The sequence below is a fragment of the Aulonocara stuartgranti genome, assembly GCF_965226115.1.
Source record: "Aulonocara stuartgranti genome assembly, chromosome: 22".
NCBI lineage: Eukaryota > Metazoa > Chordata > Actinopteri > Cichliformes > Cichlidae > Aulonocara > Aulonocara stuartgranti.
This window is the reverse complement of record NC_138957.1, coordinates 7403233-7424594: the sequence shown is the minus strand read 5'-3', so window position 1 is coordinate 7424594 and position 21362 is coordinate 7403233. Positions and strand designations below refer to the sequence as shown.

General features: G+C 41.2%; 3 protein-coding genes across 3 annotated transcripts; all 3 read right to left on the bottom strand.

The window, feature by feature from the left end:
* Positions 1-737: 737 nt before the first annotated feature.
* LOC309699599 (transmembrane protein 54-like) lies at positions 738-12903 on the bottom strand. The gene is made up of 6 exons (XM_082522691.1): positions 12694-12903; positions 11368-11564; positions 8300-8356; positions 5067-5258; positions 1974-2114; positions 738-1890 (listed from the first exon to the last, which is right to left on the bottom strand). Exons 1-6 carry the CDS (start codon positions 12704-12706, stop codon positions 1516-1518), a joined length of 975 nt encoding a protein of 324 aa, XP_082378817.1. The 5' UTR covers positions 12707-12903; the 3' UTR covers positions 738-1515.
* A 2786-nt stretch (positions 12904-15689) lies between these two features.
* Positions 15690-16476, bottom strand: LOC309698430 (gap junction beta-3 protein-like; the record flags this gene model as incomplete). The annotated part of the gene is made up of 1 exon (XM_082520869.1): positions 15690-16476. One exon carries the CDS (start codon positions 16474-16476, stop codon positions 15745-15747), a length of 732 nt encoding a protein of 243 aa, XP_082376995.1. The 3' UTR covers positions 15690-15744.
* Positions 16477-19767: 3291 nt separating this feature from the next.
* Positions 19768-20690, bottom strand: LOC309698304 (gap junction beta-4 protein-like; the record flags this gene model as incomplete). Its single annotated transcript, XM_082520638.1, has 2 exons — positions 20134-20690; positions 19768-20044 (listed from the first exon to the last, which is right to left on the bottom strand). Exons 1-2 carry the CDS (start codon positions 20667-20669, stop codon positions 19768-19770), a joined length of 813 nt encoding a protein of 270 aa, XP_082376764.1. The 5' UTR covers positions 20670-20690.
* Positions 20691-21362: the final 672 nt, after the last annotated feature.

Here is a 21362-nt window from a genome sequence, read left to right as displayed (position 1 = left end):
GGAAAACGTTAAAACAGGGGTCGACATACAGTCTGCTTTTGTCTTAACTGGATCAAACCAATGAAACTCTGTGAAACTGCTTAGAGTTGTAAACCACTGACATTGTTATCATATTAAAACATTTAATTATCTTAATATAGGAATAAGACGCTCAATTTTAACATTATGTCTCATTTTGTCTACATGATATAGAAATGTAGAATGCAGTTTTAAAGAAAAACATCTGCTAGCATTAATCTTTGGGCTTAAATTACAAGGGGAAAAAAATCAGCAGAAAAAAGTAGGTCATTGCCCAGACGGTCCTCTAATTATGGAGCAGAAAGATTTTTGTTAATTCACATAAAATAGCCTTTTTTTGCAGACCCATTGTACAAAAAAAAAAGAAAATCCAACATTTATTCCTTTCTCTCCTTTTTTTCTAAGCAGCCCAGTCGACCGAATTGGGAGTCTGTGGTGGCCCAATTCTGGTCCCCAAGCCTTATGTTTGAGCAGATCGTGTCTGATCTGACAGCTGAACTGTAATATAATTAAAACATGACATATATATATTCCATATATTCCAGGCACTTCTTGACGTGCACCTGCAGATGGTTTGTACCAACCTGGCTAAAAGTCATGCATAACCAGTCCTACCTGTCAGGTCACTCACGAGCTGCTGGGGTTACCATGTGCTAAAAATGTTTTGGTGCCAAAGTTCAGAAACAAAACACATAACAATGGTGTGGTTTCTTGAATAAAAACTTTATTTACTTAAGAAATAAAAAAACAACATGTGCAGTGCTAATTTGACTTGAGCTAAAAGAAGAAAACAAAATGCATCTCATACCCTGTTAGGCAAACCTGAGACTCTATCCTCAACAAAAAAGAGGAAAAGCATTGTAACACCAGGAGAGCAGCTCATTTACATCCCAACAAAGTCAGAATAAAGAATATTTTCATCTTGTTCTTCCAATTCTGTTGGCATTGTGCAAAAGAACCCACCAAAAAACCCCAAAATGAAAACATTTTGTGGTCACATTTTGGCGTGTGTGAAATACTGAGCTTTGAATTGTGGTAGAGATTTCAGTGTTGGAGAGCGCTAACTTCCAGATTAGCCCTGCCTCATGGCTTTATAATGGGAAAGTGTGAATCGAGTTTTAAACAGGTCCGAACAGCTGACATCACAGCGACATCGGATCATTCATCCAACCCTTGACAACAAACTGACCAGCTATTTCTCATAATCCCATTCAGACCCGGCACTGTGTCCTCTCTTTGCAGCATCTCTCCTCCTGATGTGCATATTTTGTTCAACACGATGACAAGAATGAGAACTGACAAATTCCCATAACTGGGAAATAATCTGGGCCTCAGAATATTCATAGATCACTTCCTCTTAAAGAAACATCTTCATCTGAGGCCAGAGCTTTAAAGTACTGACAGGTTATGAGCATGAAGTTTGACTCCAAGTACTGTAGCTGGAACCTCATAAGACTTTTTCTGGCTCTTCGAGTAGATCTGCTGCGTTAAATAACGCTATATCCAGAAGCTGGACCTTTCCAGCGCACCCCTTTGCAAGAGCCGGTGTTGCTCCGTCGCCATTTGCTGGCTTCCAGCTCTTGTTACTTGCCTTTCTCTGTCTGATCTCACTCTGTGTGGCTGGCGAAGAGGTTGCCTCTCCGAGGGAGGAAGACTGTGGTCCTGACGAGGAAGATACTGTGGAGGGGTGGGAGTTCGGTGCTGGCGTTGTGGAGTTGCTGTGCTCCTTCTTGGTGGTTGGCTGTAGGTTCTTGGTGGTTGGCTGTAGGTTCTTGGAGGCTCTGTATGCCCAGGGGCAGGTTCATTGTAGCTACTTGGAGGTCTAGAATAGTGAGGAGAAGCACCTTTCTCGATTGGCACCACAGCGTTAATCTACAGAGACACCAAAAAATGGCTTTAGTTATAGTGCACAGACTGCCAGTAGAGTTCAATAGATGCCCGAGTCAAAATCTCACCGATCTGCCTCTGGGTCTCTTCCTGGTAGGACAGCAAGGCAGACCCAGAAAGGAAATGCAGACAGCAAGGCAGCGGGCACAAAACACCAGCTGGATGAGACAAGTCACGATTAAAGGCACCCAAAGGATCAGAGTCGTACTCTGGGGAGGGAGAAGGTGAAGATGAGCTGGGGGGAAACACCAGCTGGACCATTCAGAGAACAATATCTGTAAAGGTGCTCTGCAGTCTCACATAAAATGGGGAAACTGTATAGATAATAATGTGATACAGAAGTGAACGTGTTCTCAGATTGCACAGCAGGGCTGCAAACCAAAAAACTTCTGGTTTGCAGCCCTGCTGTGGGAATTTCAGTTTGCACAGGAGAGGCTGGATAAAATATGCAGAGCAGAGTATCAGCATGAAATGCTACAGAGGGAATTCAAAGAAATAGAGATGCCTTTTGTTGTTGGGCACACTGACTCGCAGACTACAAAGAGAATAAAAAAGTGCACCGCTCGAAATTTGGAGCTCTCTTTGTAAATCATGATGAAATATGCAGGAAGCACAGAACATAAGGCTTGCATAACCATCATTACTGCTTCTAAGCATGCATGTGTGCCAGAAAAGTCCAAAATACACTCTCAGGTGATGTAATGTACCCTCCGGCAGCCATATTGGAGGCCGCTAGCTAATACACAGCACTGAGTGAACAGCATGGTCTGCAGTCTCAATAGACTAAGACAAAACTTGATGCTCTGGGGTCCAGCTTAAATTTGGTCCATCACAAACTTTATGTGGCTGTAAAATGAGGAAGAAACACACCAAAGATGATAATCCAACCCTCATTCCAGAAAGAAAGCAGAAGAACTTGGGTTTAAATCTTACAACTTGTCTAAATTTCAGATAAGTATTGCTCAAGTTTTGTTTCACAGCTCTCTGTTGACTTATTGAACCCATTTTCTCTCTTTTTAATAAGCTTTGATGGTAGCTACTTACTATATTAACAAAAGTATTGAGCCACACCTCTTAAGATTTGAATTCAGGTGTTTTTAGTCGCATTGCCACCGGGGAATAAAACCAAGCACCCAGTCATGCAGTCTGTCTTTCCAAGTCTTTGAGGGTCGTTCTAAAGAGGTCAGAGAATGGTACTGTAATAGGATGGCACTGCTGCAGCTGGAGAATTTGTCTTCCCTCCTAGATATTTCAGGATCACCTGTAAGTGGTATGATTGCACAGCAATGCAGCCGCAAAGTGTCAGCAGACAAAGATGGAGAGCGAGGGTCGCTAAATACTAAATACAGACTCCGTAACCACAATCTTCCTCTGGCATTAACATCAGCACAAAAACTGTGCCAGGAGCTTCAATAGGAATCCTATTATTACGCTTTACATTATGTACTCAGGTTTGCAATAATTCCCCCACTTTTCCTTTTAGCTTCATTTCCTTCTACCACTCCCGTTCACGTCCTGTCAGACTGTGGCAGGTTCACACTGATTTATATATTCAGAGGAATTCTAAATAAAACACGAAGAAATCCACATAATTAACAAGACAAGTTTCTTCTCTTTACTTAAATTCTAATAAATGTACTTGTTATTAATTATTTTTAGGTCTATGAGCAATTGTAATCTCAATATTGAACAAAATAATTCTGTATATACAGTGGTCCCTCGTTTATCGCAGGAGTTACTTTCTAAAAATAACCGGTGATAGGTGAAATCGGCAAAGTAGCCAACCTTATATTATTTTTTACATTTATTATAGATGTTTTAAGGCTGTAAAATCCCTCACTGCACACTTTATACACTTTTCTCAGACAGGCATGAACATTTTCACACTTTTCTCTCAAAGTTCAAACCTTCGTAGAAAAATAAGTTCAGTATTATAGAATGAAACCAAAGGCACCCATGGTTTCCTTTGACGGTGCAAATCATTTCATCGACATTGTTGTGTTTGTCGGGGAGAAAACTTACATACTGTACAGCACTTCAGACTCACGCTGCTAGCGATGGAAGATTTATGTAAAGTTGACAAGCTGAATGAAAAGTGAACCGTTATAGCGAGGGACCACTGTAATGGAATAACAAGCAGCACTAGTGCATTTTTGGCTTCTTCAGCTATACTATAATGTGAAAACACCTGTGTTATTTAAAGCAGCTTGAATGTCAGGGTTTTAAGGTAGTACGTCTGAGGTAGTCGTTGCTTTAACTGTCTTTTGTGATCTTCAGGATGATTTGCCCTGTTCTCATCCCAATCATCCGGTGTAGGGCACTAAATAAAGTAAATAAAAGCACGATCCACAGGCGGTTACAATCATGGTTAAATGACTTACACAGATGTATTGATTCAAACGGAAACATATCTGTTCACCCAGAGAAACAATGTAGAAACGAGGCATAACATGCTACCCTGTGATTACCGCTCTCTATCATGATGAGTGACGATCTGCACTGCAGACACGACTGCACGATGGCAGTCTCCTTTTCAATATTTAGACAAGTGAAGCCCTCCCACTCACTGAGCCACACAATTGACTGAAAGAATACAAACACGGTGGCGGTGGGGACTGTCTGCCCAGGGCCGTGTCTGTGCTACTTACAAATGATAACCTACACCGCGTGCAGCAGCTGTGCCATTAACCCCCCGTGCCAAGAATAAATCCACTCTAAGATGAAGGTGACTGATGCAACAAATTGTCAACTACATTGGGTGTTAAAACGCCAAAGTGTTGCTGATGTGTGGATGTTTCCGTGAGGCTTAGTGCGTCTGACAGCGTAACGGTGTCTGGACGCAGCCCGGAGCTAGCTGACGGGGTCAGGTCAGCGTTTGTGCCACCAGTCCGTCAGCCGCACAAGCGCGACAGCCTGAGTGACAGAGAAGACAGACACCCAGCCTCCCACTCCTTCTCCCACACCCTTATGTACACACACACACACACACACACACACACACACACACACACAGTACAAAAAGGAATGCTGCCACCATGATGCACAGCCTCTGTTGTGATTATGTCACAACAGTCAGCTGTTCAAAGAGCCATCTGCTGCAGAAAAGGTCACAGGTCACGCCTTGATCTCAGCATCTGTGGCGCGCACACTAATGCACTCACGTAGATGCGTGTGGGGTCAAAGGGACACTCGTTGGTGACGCTGGAGTAGCCGGTGGCGTCAGGGAAGCGGCAGAAAGTCATGAAGCTCCGCCCACCGTGAACAATGGCCCTCACCACGGATACAAAAAGGCCAATGGCTGAAGCCGCTGCCGTGAAAGACGCAACCAGACTCACTGTGAAGAGAGACCACGTCTAGGGGAAAGGAAGAGAGAAGCACAACTTAGATGATCAGGAAAGAAAAATTCTCCCAGCTGGGAAACTGGGGCATCTCCGGCTGGAAATAGACTTTAAAAAAAAAAAGAAAAGAAAAAGACAGCAAAAGAGAAACAAACATTAGTAGAGCTGAGATTATTCACAGCAGCCGCTCTGACATGTCAGAGCAACAAAAGCACAGGTGTATTAATGATTCTGGTTCCACTCCTGCTACTGTGCGTGCTGATTCACTGCCATAGACTCCTCATCCTCCCCACCCACAACAAGAAGTTTGCAATACAAACAGGGTTAGTTAGGATAGTAAAGCAAGCAAAAGCAGGAGCAGGATTTTGACTGATGCTCATAAGGAAATATGCAAAGAACAGCAAGACTAACTCGACAAAAACAAACAAAACAGTTTGATATTTAACAACCTCACTTCAACAAGGGGGTGCAGTGTGGAGTTTGCATGTTCTCCCTGTGTCTGTGGGCTCTCCAGTTATACTGGCTTCCTCCCACAGTCCAAACACACAAATGGGGTTAGGTAAATTGACCATAGGTATGAATGTGAGTATGAATGGTTGTCTGTCTCTCTTTGTTAGCTCTGTGGTGGACTGGCGTCCTCTGCCTCTATGATATGATCCAGCTGCCTCCGTGACCCTTAATTGGATAAGCAGAGGAAAATGGATGGATGGCTGGACTTTAACCATGCTTTTGATTAAGTAGACTTTAAATTGTTGTGTCCCTCCATTTATCGCAATTTGTCATTATGCAGCCTATCAGATTTCATATACCAAGATAAGTGTTCTTGTCAAAAGAACTCCTGTGTCTGAATATTGTGTTTCTGTCTTCAAAGAGTTGAGCTCCCTCAACACACAAAAAAACAACAACCCTAAATTACAAAAAAAAAAAAAAAACTAAACCAAAACCCCAAAAGAAATCGGTTTTTCTCTGCTTGGACATGTTCTCTCGCCTTGCTTGTCCTGACTGCACTGCCATAACCTAGCATAGCGTCGCATAGCGTAGCGTAGCATAACATAATAGGCTCTCAAAACACATTATGATTTGAATGTTGATGGCTGCACAGTAAAAGCTACAGATAGCAGCCTTAGGCTCACACAGGATTAGAGAGCGTTAAAAGACTGCCTGGCAACCATTGGTTGTTATTAAAAAAAAATGTTACCCAATCTGTTGCAAGTACTTGCTAGAGGCTGCTGGCAGTTGCTGTGAAATCGACTGCTAAAGCCCCAATCATACAGGCTTAAAAACCTGCAATGTCTTCTGCTAGCCCCTAGTTGCTAGGGAAAAATTTATATTCCCTAAATTGTTTGCAAGTGGTTGCTGGAGGTTGTTAGCTGCTGCTAGGTGAAACTAGTTGTAAGAACTTATACAGCTGTGCTGACAACCTCCTTGCAATTGCTTTTGTTGCTAAAAACATTGCTGTGGTTGCCTGTTTGTATGTTGCTCCTTTTGCCAAGTGTTGGTTTCAGAGGTTGGGGGTTGCTGCAGCACTCCTTCTGTGACCCATCACAACAAACAACCTCCAACAACCACTCACCAACCAGTCGGCAATTAAGATAGGCCTGTGTGATTAGGGGCTTAGCAATCCATCCATTTTCTACCAATTGTTCAGGGCCGGTTGGCGAGGACAGCTGGATGCCAACAGAATCACATCATCTACAAAAAGCAGAGATGAGATTCTGAGGCCACTAAAGTGAAAGCCTACTGCCACCTGGCTACACCTAAAACCTATGTCCATAATATCTGAAAAGAATGAAAAGAATCTGTGACAAAGGGCAGGCGTAGCAAAGTCCGACACCCACTGGGAACGAGTCTGGGTTATTGTCAGTAGTTTCGATCAAGCTCCTGCTGTAGATCTACAGCAAACACCCCATAGCCTGTAGCACCCCCAACAGGACACTCGGAGGGATGCGGCTGAATGCCTTCTCCAAGTCCACAAAACACAAGTAGACTGTGGGTTATAGATTTGAAATGAAAATTTTGATTTGATCACAATAAAAAGCTTGGGTTAAAAACAATTTTAAATGGGAACTAAAGTCCAATTTAACCATGAACACAAACATTGCAGTTTATTTCCTGATGTTTTACAAATGGTGTTTCCTAAGTACAGTCATCGCCTGTTCTAAGGAACTACTTATGATTTGTTTTAAAAAAGAAAAAATAATAGTAATCCATTCAGGATGTAGCACGCCTCTTGGACAATGCAACAGGAATAAGCTCCAGCCTCCATGCATGATAAGAAGATAAGAAAATAGACTGATTATGCAAGCCTTAGCCATACTTGTATTAAAAATGAATGATGCACGATAATGAATGATACGCTGGGTGGAGAAACCTATCCCGAATTTACAGAAGGTGAGATGCAGCTAATCAGCGTGCCCAGATATTTAAAGTCAATTTGCGAAGATGACTGAGCTGTTAAATCAAAACCCGATAAGGCCAGTAAAAAGAAATAATAAAAAAAAAAAAAACACCTACAGCAGCCACATGTAAGAAAGGCCCGTGTTCACTCATCACTTGAAGTGGATGACTGAGTTACATAACAAGATGTAATGGACTCAAACTGCTGCCTCACAGCCTGCTTCACAGAGGCACTCGCTAACAAAGGAAACCGGAGTGGTTTATCAAGCTACAGCTCACTCATGAGCAAGCTGCCTCGTCAGTCCCGTCTGAGCAGCCCGACAGCTAACTGAATAAACATAGAGGAGATGCAGGGAGTGAGAGGGGGGGAAAAAAACAGAAACACACACACAAATCCAGCTCTGCAGGGCTGAATTCAGACACCTGAGGCAATGTGCAGGCTTTTTTTTAAGTCACGACAGAGAGAAAAAGGTGAGGAAGCTGTAAAATATCAAAGCAGAAGCAGGCGAGCAGAGTGCTGGAGCGCTGTGAAGGTACCGCTCTGGCACAGTAATGTTAGATCAATAAGAAAAGCAAAGGAGAAAAGGTGGATAACACAAGGAGAAAGGAACCTACTCTCCAGATATTGAGATTAAAAAGCATACTGCAGAGATACTAACCAGGGATTTACTCTTGTTTTTAGAGAGGACGATAGCCAGAATACCAGCAACAACTCCCTGCGGAAAGAACACAGATGACATTAAAAAAAACAACAACAAAAAAAACCCAAAAACAAAACAGGGAACGCACTGCAAGCAATTCAAACACATCTTTAAGTGCCTCTGTATTTTTGAAAGATATTTTTAGGAGACCTGAGGAGCAGCATTTTCACAGAGTGGCTCAAACTAAGTGAAAACCACTCAGATTCCTACACAAGCCACATTTTTCAGAGAGAGATTAAACATTATTCTAGAGTTCTTTATACATTAAAAATGGTTTTAATGAACTTTAACACTGACCTATTTTCACATACAAACAAATGTGCTGCATGTCATTCTCAGAATTGCTTCCTCATAGCAGCAAGGAGAATCATTTATGGCACAAACCCAAAGAACGGCCAGAAGTGAACCCTGTCTTAAAATGTGGTCACATCTTACAGCAGAGTCATTGTGACTTTGTTTCATTCTTATATGTAACGAGCACATCACATCAATCCCCTATGAACGACATCAGCAACTTTTAACTAGAGTTGGGGTAGTCCAATTAACCAAAGGCCGGAGCTGCAGATTAGAAACGAAAAGTCAACTTAAGCCTGTGATATTTGTCCAGAGATGGCAAAAGTGAGCACATTCATCACTAAAGCAGACATACAGATGCTTGTGATAACAAGTACTTTGGTAAATGTTAATGTACTGATTCAATTTATTAACTCAAGTAAGAGAGAAAAGGCAGAAAGTAAAAAGTAACTCTTTGGATATTTCTACCAGCTTTTTGAACCTCCCACAAACATGAATACAAACCTTATCATTTTAAAATTTGAATTCCGATAACCATCTGTTATTTGGAAGCAAAGTGACATTCAGCATGTGAGGGCAGCGTAAAAGCCCGTCTTATCTGTCTTACATCTTTCTCCATCTCTGATTGAGCGTATCTGGCCATATCCCTGTGTTGGTGTTAATCATGCATTATGATAATAATGTTGTTCCAGGATCGACATTGCAATTGATTGATCACGTTGTGTCATAACTTTGGAATTCGGAGAAAAAGAAAAAGAAAAAAGCCTTTGTTTATAAGAAACTCTCGTCTGGAAAAAATGTAAGCATGTCAAGTGTTTCCTTTATTAAGTTATATTATATAATGTGTATATTATCAATATTATCAGCTTTGCTGTTACTCCAAATTTACGCTACTCATGCTGGTTATCTAGCAATAGTTTTTAAAAGCATTAGCTAACTTCCTGGCTAATGCTAACTGACTCCTCAGACAACATCATTGGTCAGCTGGAATCTTGATCCTGGACCGATGACGATGCAGGATCAACGGGATTATCAGATGGTAGCTCTGAGTGAACTTATCGAGCACTCTTCTTTTCCTGGGAAATACAGCAGCTGGATCTTTAGCCAACAGACGTAACGCGTGACCAACTGGATACAAATAGATAGTGTATTTGTTGATATCTCTTGAGCTTTTAGAAACTTATTTGAAATTACCTGCTACCAAAACAAACCCCTGAACAAACAAAAAGTTAATTAATTTACGCTAGCGCCTCTTCTGTAGCGCTAGCTAGATGTTTAAGTACTTCAATCACAACTTTTGGACGATCTGCACCAAAAAAGCCATCCCAGATTGTTCCGGCCCACTTAACCCCTGAGTATAGTACAACAAATGATATAATGTGTATAGATTATATATTTGGGTTTTTTTGCCTCTTAGATTTCTTTGTAATAAGCACCAGTGATGGAGACACCAGCAGGACTGATTGTCCTTTTTCTTGTTCTCCCCATTTAGCCTCCAATCACTTTAATGTTTGAACATTAGCAATGTCAGGAAATAATAGCCCCCTCAAAAGCGTTAAACCTGGAGTAAAGAACTTGTTTGGAAAATGTAATGAGTAGAAAGTGCAGATATCTTGGTTAAAATGTAGGGAGTACAAGTAAAAAGCTGAAAAGGTAAAGTAAAGACATCTGAAAAATCTTCTTAAGTACAGTAAAGTATATTTTTACTTCACAGCTGTGAATTTGTCTACAGATTTATAACTTATGAATCCTGAAAAACAGTTAATTCTATTGTTTTTTGTGCTGTCATCACCACGAGGGAAGGCAACATTGGTAATACTTTAATAAAACGTACGCACGTAAAAGAATTCTTACCCTGCACAAAGAAAACAAACAAGCACGCACACACACACACAAAATCACCATCGGCTTTACAAAACCCGCGCACCGGCCTGTCGCGTCTCACCACCATCTTTATCTGCACACTGCTCCACGTGACCTTAACTCGTCCACACTGTTTTGGATGTGTGACACTCAGGGTGACAGAGTATGATCAAGCAAATAAAGCTTTAGTCACAAATGACTATTCCCCGACTGAATGGGAGTGGCAGCTGAAAAGTTTACACTGGCTGCAGCACTGAGAGTGAACTTTTAGTCTGAGGGCAAACTTCTTTCCAGTCTGTTGCACATTTTCAAGCTTTAGCATCACTAAGCTAACAGAAAGCATGAAAAACTAGAATATGTTTATGTTTGTATATTGCATGTTGTAGCATATGGTATTTTGGAAAACCCTAACTATAAATAATAACGAAAAGGCAATATTTTATCATTATTATTATTGTTGTCGTTATTGTTAGTGATAATAGTAGAAGTAGTATTCATGCCAAAGATTTATTTTTAAATAGTTAAAACCTGTTCTAAAATCACAGGAGTGAAGCAAAGATGACATTTTTTTAACCAATCCTCCAGAGAGGAGGATTGGGGGTGTTTTGGCTCTTTTTGAATGTGGTCTTGCAGGTCAGTTCTCTTTGTTACCTTCAGGGCATCGTTATACCTTACCTGCTAGTAAAGGTTTTTGATGCTTTAGCTCACGTGTTTGTTTGGATGTTACTGTGTTTTATGCACAACAAGCTTCTCCGAGCTAAATTAGCCACAGTGGGATTTATACAGTTATTAATAAAGATTAGATTTCCTAAAATTCCCTCCCCAGAGATGTCCTCTAGCTCTATCCTTGTTAGTGCCAAAATGCTCACCAGCATGCCAGATGTGATGGCCACCACGTTGGCGATGGCGTACTGCATGGTACGGTCCTGGTTTTTGATGCTGATGTACCTGAGCACCACGCCATGCACCAGAGCTCCCAACAGAAAGTTCACGTGACCGACTAGAATCACGCTCAGACCCATCTTCATCAGGGCCTTGGGATCCTGCAGGCTGTCGCAGCACAGTCCTGATGGGAGAGGGAGAAAAGAAGCAGGTCGATCCACAGCAGCAGAGCAGAGAGAGGTGACTTTACGTCATCCACGCCGTATTGATCAGAAACACAGGGGCCAGGTCAAAACCACGGCGGAGATGTCAGCCGTGTTAATAATTAGCTGCTGAGCGCAGGCTGTCCCAAACAAGTGTGTAAGAGGTGACCAAAGATTTCCAAGACAAAAAAATCTACACTTGGCCTGTTATGCTTCCCCCCCCCCATCTTTTCAACCAGTCAATGCTCACAATAAACCCACATTAGCTTCATGTAATGCACAATAATCCCTCTTATCCAAAAGCGGAAACTACAGATACAGTTCCTGACAAGCTTATCTACTCTTGGCTCTGTGTGATGTCATCAATGTCATCATCTAAGACACACGCCCTGTTTGTGTCACTTTTAGGCTTGCACATCAACTTTAATCTCATCTTGTGAAAAGCCTGTTGTTGAAACCTTCTGTTTACTAGAAACAGCCAATCAGAAGAAAGCAAGCTTTAAGGGAAGGGGAAAGGCGCTAACACAGATGCTGGATAAAATCAAGGGATGCTCCAAGGCCCAGTTTAATAGAAAGAAGGATTATTCTGAACTGCCAAAGCTGCTCAAGTAGAAAGTAAAATTATGAAGTAGAAAATTTGCATGAACAGGGCTCCCTTTCTTATGAAATCTGGATCACATCTCAATTTATATAATAAATATTGATGGGGTTTGTGTAGTCACGTGACACCGGTCCTCGCATACATTTCGTACGGCGATCCATCCAAGTGAGATCCATATTTATTCCTTTATTCCAGCCACAACAGTTTCACAACTAAATATCTGGTCAATGTTTACTCGCCTCTTGCCACGTGAAACATCCACGCACAGGCATGACAGTTGTGACAATGTAACACGGTGCTGGGTTTGTTTGAATCTGCCAGTAAAGGGTGATAACGTTTAGAGAAAATGCCCAAAGTAAGCAGTCACTCTGTTATTGCGGTATTAAAAGTGACCTGATAAACTAGTTCCACACCACCACCACCACACCCAAACAAACACTGAAGTCTGGAACACTGACAGCACTTTACAGGCGATTAAATCCCCAAACCCCCACACTCCTGTTTGTTACCTGTGTCGCCCATCTCTGTCAGGTCACCATTCGGTAGGTTTTTTTGTTTGTTTGTTTTAAATTATTTTAATTCAAAAGACAGGCTGTCCTGGGGTGGGACGGTGTCAGCGTGCTCTCGCTTCTTCTTCAAAGTGATCTCCACAATCCCGTCGGACAGAAAGTCACAGTCTCTGACACTCCTGCACGACGCTTTTCAAAATAAAACAATGATCCCTGAAAGTGGAGCATACTTGATGAGTTTTCAAAACTGTCGATAAGCTTTTTTGTTATTATGAAAAGACACGATGAATTTAGTACTTTAAACTGATTCTTTCTTGTGTGGAAAAATTAATTGGGATTAAAAATTTTCTCCCCTGAATAAATTGTTTTAAATACATGCTTTTATTTCGAAAGTAAATTCAATAATTATATATATAATATTCTCTAACCTTGATGCAGACAGGGCACTGCCTATAGATTTCTTTTTAAATGTAAAAATATTTGAATGATTGTGATGTAACTTTTGACAGTTGCCATTAAAAAAAAAGTCCAAACTTCAATATATGTGGCTGGTCTGAATAAATAAGTAAGCTGCACAAGAGTAAAAGAATGTGTAGCAACTACAGCAAAATAATCTTTTAAAGAAGCCCAAATAGTCAGAGGTGTGGACTCGAGTCACATGACTTGGACTCGAGTCAGACTCGAGTCATTAATTTTATGACTTTAGACTTGACTTGAAAAAATGTTCTAAGACTTGTGACTTGACTTGGACTTTTACACCAATGACTTGGGACTTGAATTGGACTTGAACCGGTTTACTTGAAAAGACTTGATATTTCACCCCAAATATAAAATTTAACATGCATATTATATAGAGATTGAAATGTGACGTCATTCACGGGTAGAACCGCAAAGGATTCTGGGAACTCGTGGCAAGCGGTACTAGCGCACGCAGGCTTTCAATTAAAATCAGTCACACAGCGATAAAAAGAAACACAAAAATGTCAAGAAGCTGTTGTATTATTAACTGCAATAGCCGGTCGCATGACAGCCACGGGAAGCCGACGGGTAAAGAGATCGGTTGTTATCGGATTACGTCGTGGAAGAGAAATTGTTCAAACCATGTTTCCGAAGTAACAAAGACGCGACGGGTGTCCTGGATTGCAGCCATTCAAAGATCAAATATAACGTCCTAGAACACTCCAGCTCACAGGTTAGTCTGCTCCAAGCATTTACACAAAGGTCAGTCTGCTGTTGTAGTTAATGCGTCATTTTTCTTAACATAATTGGTGATATAGGTTACAAGCAAGTCTGGCGCTGAACAGAAATGGTCGCGCTATGCTCCTTTATTTATTGTGCATAAATAGTGAATTATCCTGACACAATATTGCGTTTCGCTTCTGTTATTATGGTACATTGACAAAAACACATACTTTTATTCACAGGATAAAACAGGTTTTTTGTATCACTAATTGCCCAGTACGATTACAGCATACAATATTGTTGTCACTGCTACATTTCTGTGATGGGTACCAGAAATTATTTCCACTACTAATTAATTACCGTTGAGCTCAAAGGTCCTATTAATAAACTGTTAAGGAATGTGTATTTATGAAGACGATTTGTGAGACTGGTAAACTTATGATACGTACGATGGTCTTTCGTTCTACACGGTGCATTTCAAGGTCCTGCACCCATCCGTCGGTAAACTGTACCTGGGCTTGTTGCAGTGACCGGAAGTTACTAAACTTCATGAGTGTATGCACTCACTCCAAGAACCGTATGATTATAAATATGCATATAAATATGCTACGATAAGATAGCTGACTTCATCTAACTAGCAAATGTTTTCCAGGCTACGTTGGTGATACAGTTTTTTTTAATGTGTATGATATTTTTGTCATGCGATTTTAAAGCTGGTCCTACAACCGCATCCAAGAATAACATGCAGCTTATCTCAGAACTGTCGGTGAAAATTATTCTTGGAGCTAGGTTTAATTGAGCTGCATTTTAAAGAGGTGCAATTTCACAATTTGTGTATATTTTCTAAGTTCACTATTTTGTATGTGTTGAGAAAAACACAGATTTTAAAATTACATGGTCTAATATTTACATTTAGCATATAACTGCAACATTATTTTTTCGTTTGTTTTTTTTAAAGACTCGAAAGGACTTGAAATTCAAAGTTTCAGACTTGTGACTTGACTCGGACTTTTACACCAGTGACTTGAGACTCGACTCTGACTTGCCTGACATTACTTGAGACTTGACTTGAGACTTGAGGATAAAGACTTGAGACTTACTTGAGACTTGCAAAACAATGACTTGGTCCCACCTCTGCAAATAGTAAACAGTCACAAAACAACGGAACTCTGGGGATATCACTGATGGGTTCTGTCCCTTCATATGCCAATAAGGCTTGACTGCCACCAAGTGGATCAGTGACGCTATTGAAGAAATATGAAGCTGAATGACCATTTTACAGATTTTTACAAATATATACAAGTTGTAATGTTTATTTTTGTCACTTTGAGCGACTAAGTCAAACAAATTAATAGTCACTTTTGCTCAGTGTTGTACTGTCTGTAGTCACAAATCTGTGAATGTTCAGCCCATAATGTGAAAATCAGTTCTTGATATTTCATCAAACATTTATTTGTAAGATCACAACAGGGAATTAAAACATTTACATTAAATTACATTTTGGAAACTTTATAAATGTAAATACAATAAACCTGAATGCGTTCACCTTTTTTCATGGGTGCTTTTCAACAACACGCAGAGGCCTAAATTATCATCGTGTCCATTAGGGCCGTGGAGAGATCCCTTCTGAAGGTTAACAAAACACACACACACTTAAGTTCAGTTGAAGCTGATATGAGGTGTCAGATGTCAAGTGGATAATCTTACATTTGAATGATATTAGGAAGGGATCTTCAAATGTGCAGAACACCATATCAAAGATTTGAAAGCCAAAGGTGAAACTACTTAACATTTAATGCATAAAAATAGGTGATTAATAAGGGGCATGAGAAGATTTCTTGATTTTTAGTTCCCCAAAAGGGTCTTCAGCTATTCAGCGTGAGAGGACTTGCAGGCGTCGCAGTCCACTTCAGGGCGGACCTTTCTCGATGCAATTCTGATGCTGCCATGTTGTTTTCGATTCACCACTCTGGTCGCAATCATGTAGAATATCTCACAAATGTTGAGCACCACACACAGGACGGATGCCCCCACCATGAAGTAGGAAAAAACGGTTTTCTCAGTGGGTCGAGACACGTAGCAGTCGACCAGATTTGGACAGGGGCTGACATCGCATTGAACCTTCCTGGGCAGCTTAAAGCTATCGTAGATGTAGTGGAGCAAGTAGAGAAAAGTGATCTCGAAACCAGTTTTGATGAAGAGGCTCATCAGGTACGTCCACCACAGGCCGCCATGCTTTTGTCCCGGGTTGTCATAGAGCCGAGTGTTCTCGCCGTGCTTGGCTCGGTACTTGCGTTCCCGTTCTTCCCGGTAAGCCACGTGGAGCACCACCATGAATGAAGGGCAAGTGATGAAAACAAGTTGGAGGGCCCAAAGGCGAATGTGGGAGATGGGGAAGAAGTGATTATAACAGATGTTGGTGCAACCAGGCTGACGGGTGTTGCAGTCGAAGTGCCCCTGCTCGTCGCTCCAGACTCGCTCAGCAGCCACCACGAAGATCAGCACCCGGAAAACAAAGACCACTGATAACCAGATCCTTCCGAAGGCAGTGGAGTACTTGTTGACTCCGCTGAGAAAACCCTGAAGAACTTTCCAATCCATGAGTTCAGGCTTCAATACGTTTCTTTTAAGCTGTGAATATTTGGGGAGGCAGGAAAAAAAAGAAAACATAAAGGCAAAGTTATGCAATCATCCAGAGAATATCTGTTCCCAACAGTGGGTCTTTCAAATAGGTGTTCCCATTTCTGATCAAACTTTTGCTCGGAAGCTCTGAAACCTAAAGCTCTCCCACTTCTCACAGCATGTTTTCACTTATGTTCAAAATTTGACACTTTTAAAGAAATATGCCATTAATAATTAATGAAATGCTCACTGGTTTATAACATAAAATCCCTCGACAGCACAAAAGATACTTGATTCTCTACCTCGGCTACCTTTAGAAGAGTTTAAGCTGAAGCTTGCCTCAACTGTGTTCCACGTTTAGTTCTTCCATTAAACTTAAGGATTTCTTTTTCTAAATAAAGTTTTAAAATGAAAAATAACTTATGTGAGACTGTATCTAAAAGAAACTTACCTTATGACTTCTGTTCTTGCACGCAGTCTTTCATGCGTCCAGTCTGGGAAATAAACTTCCTAAAAAAATAAGTTAAACAGGTAGCATTGGTTCAACCTCTGGACGGATTGGTCATAATCTAGAGGTGTGTCCACTTCTGGCATCTACCCAGCTAATCGGAGTGCTGGACAATATACTACCTTAAAGTTATGAATGCAGCAAAAAAATTACAAAATACACATACGTAGTGATACGCTATCATTTAGCCTTAATAAGGCACATTTTAAATTGTATTTGTCCACTGTGATTTGAGTTTCTTATGTTTCTTATCAGTCTCATGAGGCAGTTGAGATGTGAAGATATGTCCTTGGGTAGGTGCTTAGTCAACCAGGCTACCACCTAACATTTGTTTGAGCAACAACTCTAAAATGCACCTGAGATATGGAGAGTTGATATCGCTAAACAGTATATGCATTTGTTTGTTGATTTTCTAAGGTTAGGAAGTGCAGCAGTCACCACCTTATAAGTACACTCAGTACAAATCTGTTCTTTGATATGACGCTCGTAGAAGGAATGCCAAATGTAGTTTTTACTGAGGTGGTGCGAAACTAGTGTAGGAGTAGTGTTTGTTTTTAATGCTACTCCCTTCACTTACCACATGAAGTTGTCATGTGGATACATCACATTGTGGTTTTGCTGACTACTTTAAAAGATCTTATGGAATGGTAGTAGCAGTCTGGCTCTATTAGTTCATTTTACAGCATTGCAATTTGTCTCAAGCACTTAACCAGAACACCAGTGATCTGTCTCAGCTTTGGGTTGGGTTTAGCCACTTGCTAAGTTTACAGAAACTAGAACAGCATTTCAAATAAACTTTTATATATTTTGGCGTGACGATTTTTCTGTTGAATGTTCCAAACAGGTAAAACATTCTGTAGAAAGTGATGGAATTTAAATGAAAGTCTAACCATGGTGGATAACTAAAAAATGATAAATTGTTGAGAAGTTATAATGTCCAGCCTAATTCTTTCTGAGTGTAGTTAAAGAAAAAATCAGTTTACTTTAATTCATTCAGCACAGGTTCAGAAATTTTGTGTTATGTAGATTGGAGAATCATAACAGTTGGTTACATTGTAACCCAGGTTCTCTGAGGGGAAAGACTAGATCTACACTGAACAAAAATTTAAACGCACACTTTTGTTTTTGCTCCCATTTTCCATGAGCTGAACTCAAAGATCTGAAACATTTTCTACATACACAAAGGACCCATTACTATCAAATATTGTTCACAAATCTGTCTAAATCTGTGTTAGTGAGCACGTCTCCTTTGCCGAGATTATCCATCCCACCTCGCCGGTGTGGTATGTCAAGGTGCCGATTAGACAGCATGAATATTGCACAGGTGTGCCTTAGCCTGCCCACAATAAAAAGGCCACTCTGAAATATGCAATTGATCACACAGCACAATGCCACAGATGTGGCAAAACCAGTCTGTATCTGGTGTGGCCACCATTTGCCTCATGCAGTGCAACACATCTCCATCGCATAGAGTTGATCAGGTTGTTGATTGTGGGCTGTGGAAGGTTGGTCTATTCCTCTTCAATAGCAAAGTTGCTGAATATTGGCTGGAATTGGAACACGCTGTCATATCCGTCGATCCAGAGCATCCCAAACATGCTCAATGGGTGACATGTAGGGCGAGTATGCTGGCCATGCAAGAACTGGGATGTTTTCAGCTTCCACGAATTGTGTACAGATCCTTGCAATATGGGGCCGTGCATTATCATGCTTTAACATGAGGTGATGGTCATGGATGAATGGCACAACAATGGGCCTCAGGATCTCAACACGGTATCTCTGTGCATTCAAAATGCCAGCAATAAAATACACTTGTGTTCGTTTTCCATAACATACGCTTTCCCATACCACAACCCCACCCACCATTGGTCATTTGATCCTGAGACGGTTTCTGACAGTTTGTGCAGAAATTCTTTGGTTATGCAAACCGATTTTTGCTGCAGCTGTCTGGGTGGCTGGTCTCAGACGATCCTGGAGCTGAACATGCTCAATGTGGAGGTCCTGGGCTGGAATGGTTACACGTGGTCTGCGATTGTGAGGCCGGTTGGATGTACAGCCAAATTCTCTGAAACACCTTTGAAGAAGGCTTATGGCAGAGAAATGAACATTCATTTCACGGGCAACAGCTCTGGTAGACGTCCTGCAGTCAGCATGCTAATTGCACGCTCCCTCAAAAGTTGCGACATCTGTGGCATTGTGCTGTGTGATCAATTGCATATTTCAGAGTGCCCTTCTATTGTGGGCAGGCTAAGGCACACCTGTGCAATATTCATGCTGTCTAATCGGCACCTTGACATGCCACACCTGCAAGGTGGGATGGATAATCTTGGCAAAGGAGACGTGCTCACTAACACAGATTTGTGAACAACATTTGATAGTAATGGGTCCTTTGTGTATGTAGAAAATGTTTCAGATCTTTGAGTTCAGCTCATGAAAAATGGGAGCAAAAACAAAAGTGCTGCGTTTATATTTTTGCTCAGTGTACATTGCTGAACATGTGGAATATGTAGAGTGGAGAGATAGTCTTGACATATGGTCATATACATCCAAAAAAAAAATCATTTTGATAGTATCAGATTAAACGTTTATTGAAATAGCAGTACATACATGCTCAACACATCAATGTTGGGGAACAAAAACATAAAATAGTTAAAATGTAAAATTGGTTTCAAAATAACCAACATCATCTGTTTGTAAGCATTTGCTGATGATTCTGATTCTGATATTTAAAAATTCATTATGTCTCTCAGGACATAATGAGCTCAGGCTATGGTGTAGGGCGGGGCTGAACCCTTCTGGCCCGGTTCTCCATTGGTCACACTCTTCTCCAGAACCGGTTCTTTGTAGGCTGAGTTTTCATTACCACTCAGAGGAACTCTGGTCATCATGAAGGAGTTGTCTCTCATGGAGCGAGGTCCTTTTTTGCAGCATTCCCGGAACCTCTTCCCACACAGATATAACACCTCACAAAGAGTGAGGAAAATGCACACAAAGCTGGTCACCACCATAAAGACAGTAAATATCTTCTTTTCCGTTGGCCTGGAAAACAGAGTGTAAGAGATAAAACATAATGTAGGATTAAGCGTTTGAAATTTTTGGCCATTTAGAACCTTAAAGGTATCCCTTACCTCGCAATGTAGCAGTCCACCACATTGGGACATGGCTCTTCTCTGCATTTCACCAGTGGAGGAAAGAAGGCAGCTTCGTAGAGGTAAAACAGCAGGAAGACAAACACGCCATCCACAGTTATCTTGAACAGCAGGCTGAAAAAGTAGGTCCACCAGAGACCCCCTCGTTTCTTTCCTGTGTTATCATACAAAGGTGTGCAGTCTTCTCCGTACTTTAGCCGGTGCTTACGCTCCCGGTCTTTTCTGTAGGAAACGTGGAGAGTCACGAGAAGGGATGGACAAGTCACAAAGATCAGCTGGAGAGCCCAGAGTCGGGTGTAAGAGATGGGGAAGTAGTGGTCATAGCAGACATTTTGACAACCAGGCTGGCGGGTGTTGCAATCAAAGTCCTTTTGTTCGTCGCCCCAGACCTTTTCACAAGCCACCAAGAAGACCAAGAGCCTGAAGATGAAGACAATGGCAAGCCAGATTCGACCAAACCTTGTGGCGTACTTGTTAGTCCCACTGAGGAGACCCTCCAAGAAGATCCAGTTCATGGTGTTGTTTCAGATGTCAGTTGAACCCAATTGTAGAAACAGAGCACTAAAAAAGAAAATCCCAAGATGTGGGACCCACTGCTGAGGTATCGCTCGCTTGGACGCACTCTGAACTGGGCATGTCAAGCACGAAGGTGCTTTAATATGTTTCTTAATACCTGCCTGTGCCTTCTTGGCACAGTCAGAAAGGGAGGGAGGTACACAGAACAAAGCAAACATAGACCCATTCTTCAGCTAGAGTCACTTCTGTAACTGGTGATAAAACACACACACACCTTGACTAGTTCAGTAGTTCACACAGGCTCTGCACCATCCTGGACGCTACAAGTCTTACATTCAAAGAAAGCCAGTTAGCCTGACTTAGAATAAATAAGGAAAGGTATGTGATACAACGAGCCAGGTTGTGTCAAAAGATACAAAAAGTCTGCCTATCAGGAAGTTTCTTAGAAAGAGACAGATGAGTATTCACTTCTGAGGAAAGTTTTTATACACACCAACCTGTCTTCTCCTGACTTTAGCGTTACTGTATATTTAAAATGTGGCCAAAAGTGTACGATCCTATCCTTGGATAAGTTGGAAACAAAGACAAAACATCACAGGTGATTTATACAATCCCATCCTTCCTGTATGAGGAACTCAATTTTATTTGTATAGCATTAAATCACAACAACAGTTCCTCAAGGTGGTTTGTAT

What these genes read in the sequence shown, in the direction of transcription:
- LOC309699599 (XM_082522691.1), bottom strand. An exon ending in AAAACAAGAGTAAATCCCTG is followed by an intron (nt 5,259 to 8,299) that starts GTTAGTATCTCT and finishes CCTTTCCCCTAG; the next exon opens with ACGTGGTCTCTCTTCACAGT. An exon ending in TTGACCCCACACGCATCTAC is followed by an intron (nt 2,115 to 5,066) that starts GTGAGTGCATTA and finishes CTCCCTCCCCAG; the next exon opens with AGTACGACTCTGATCCTTTG.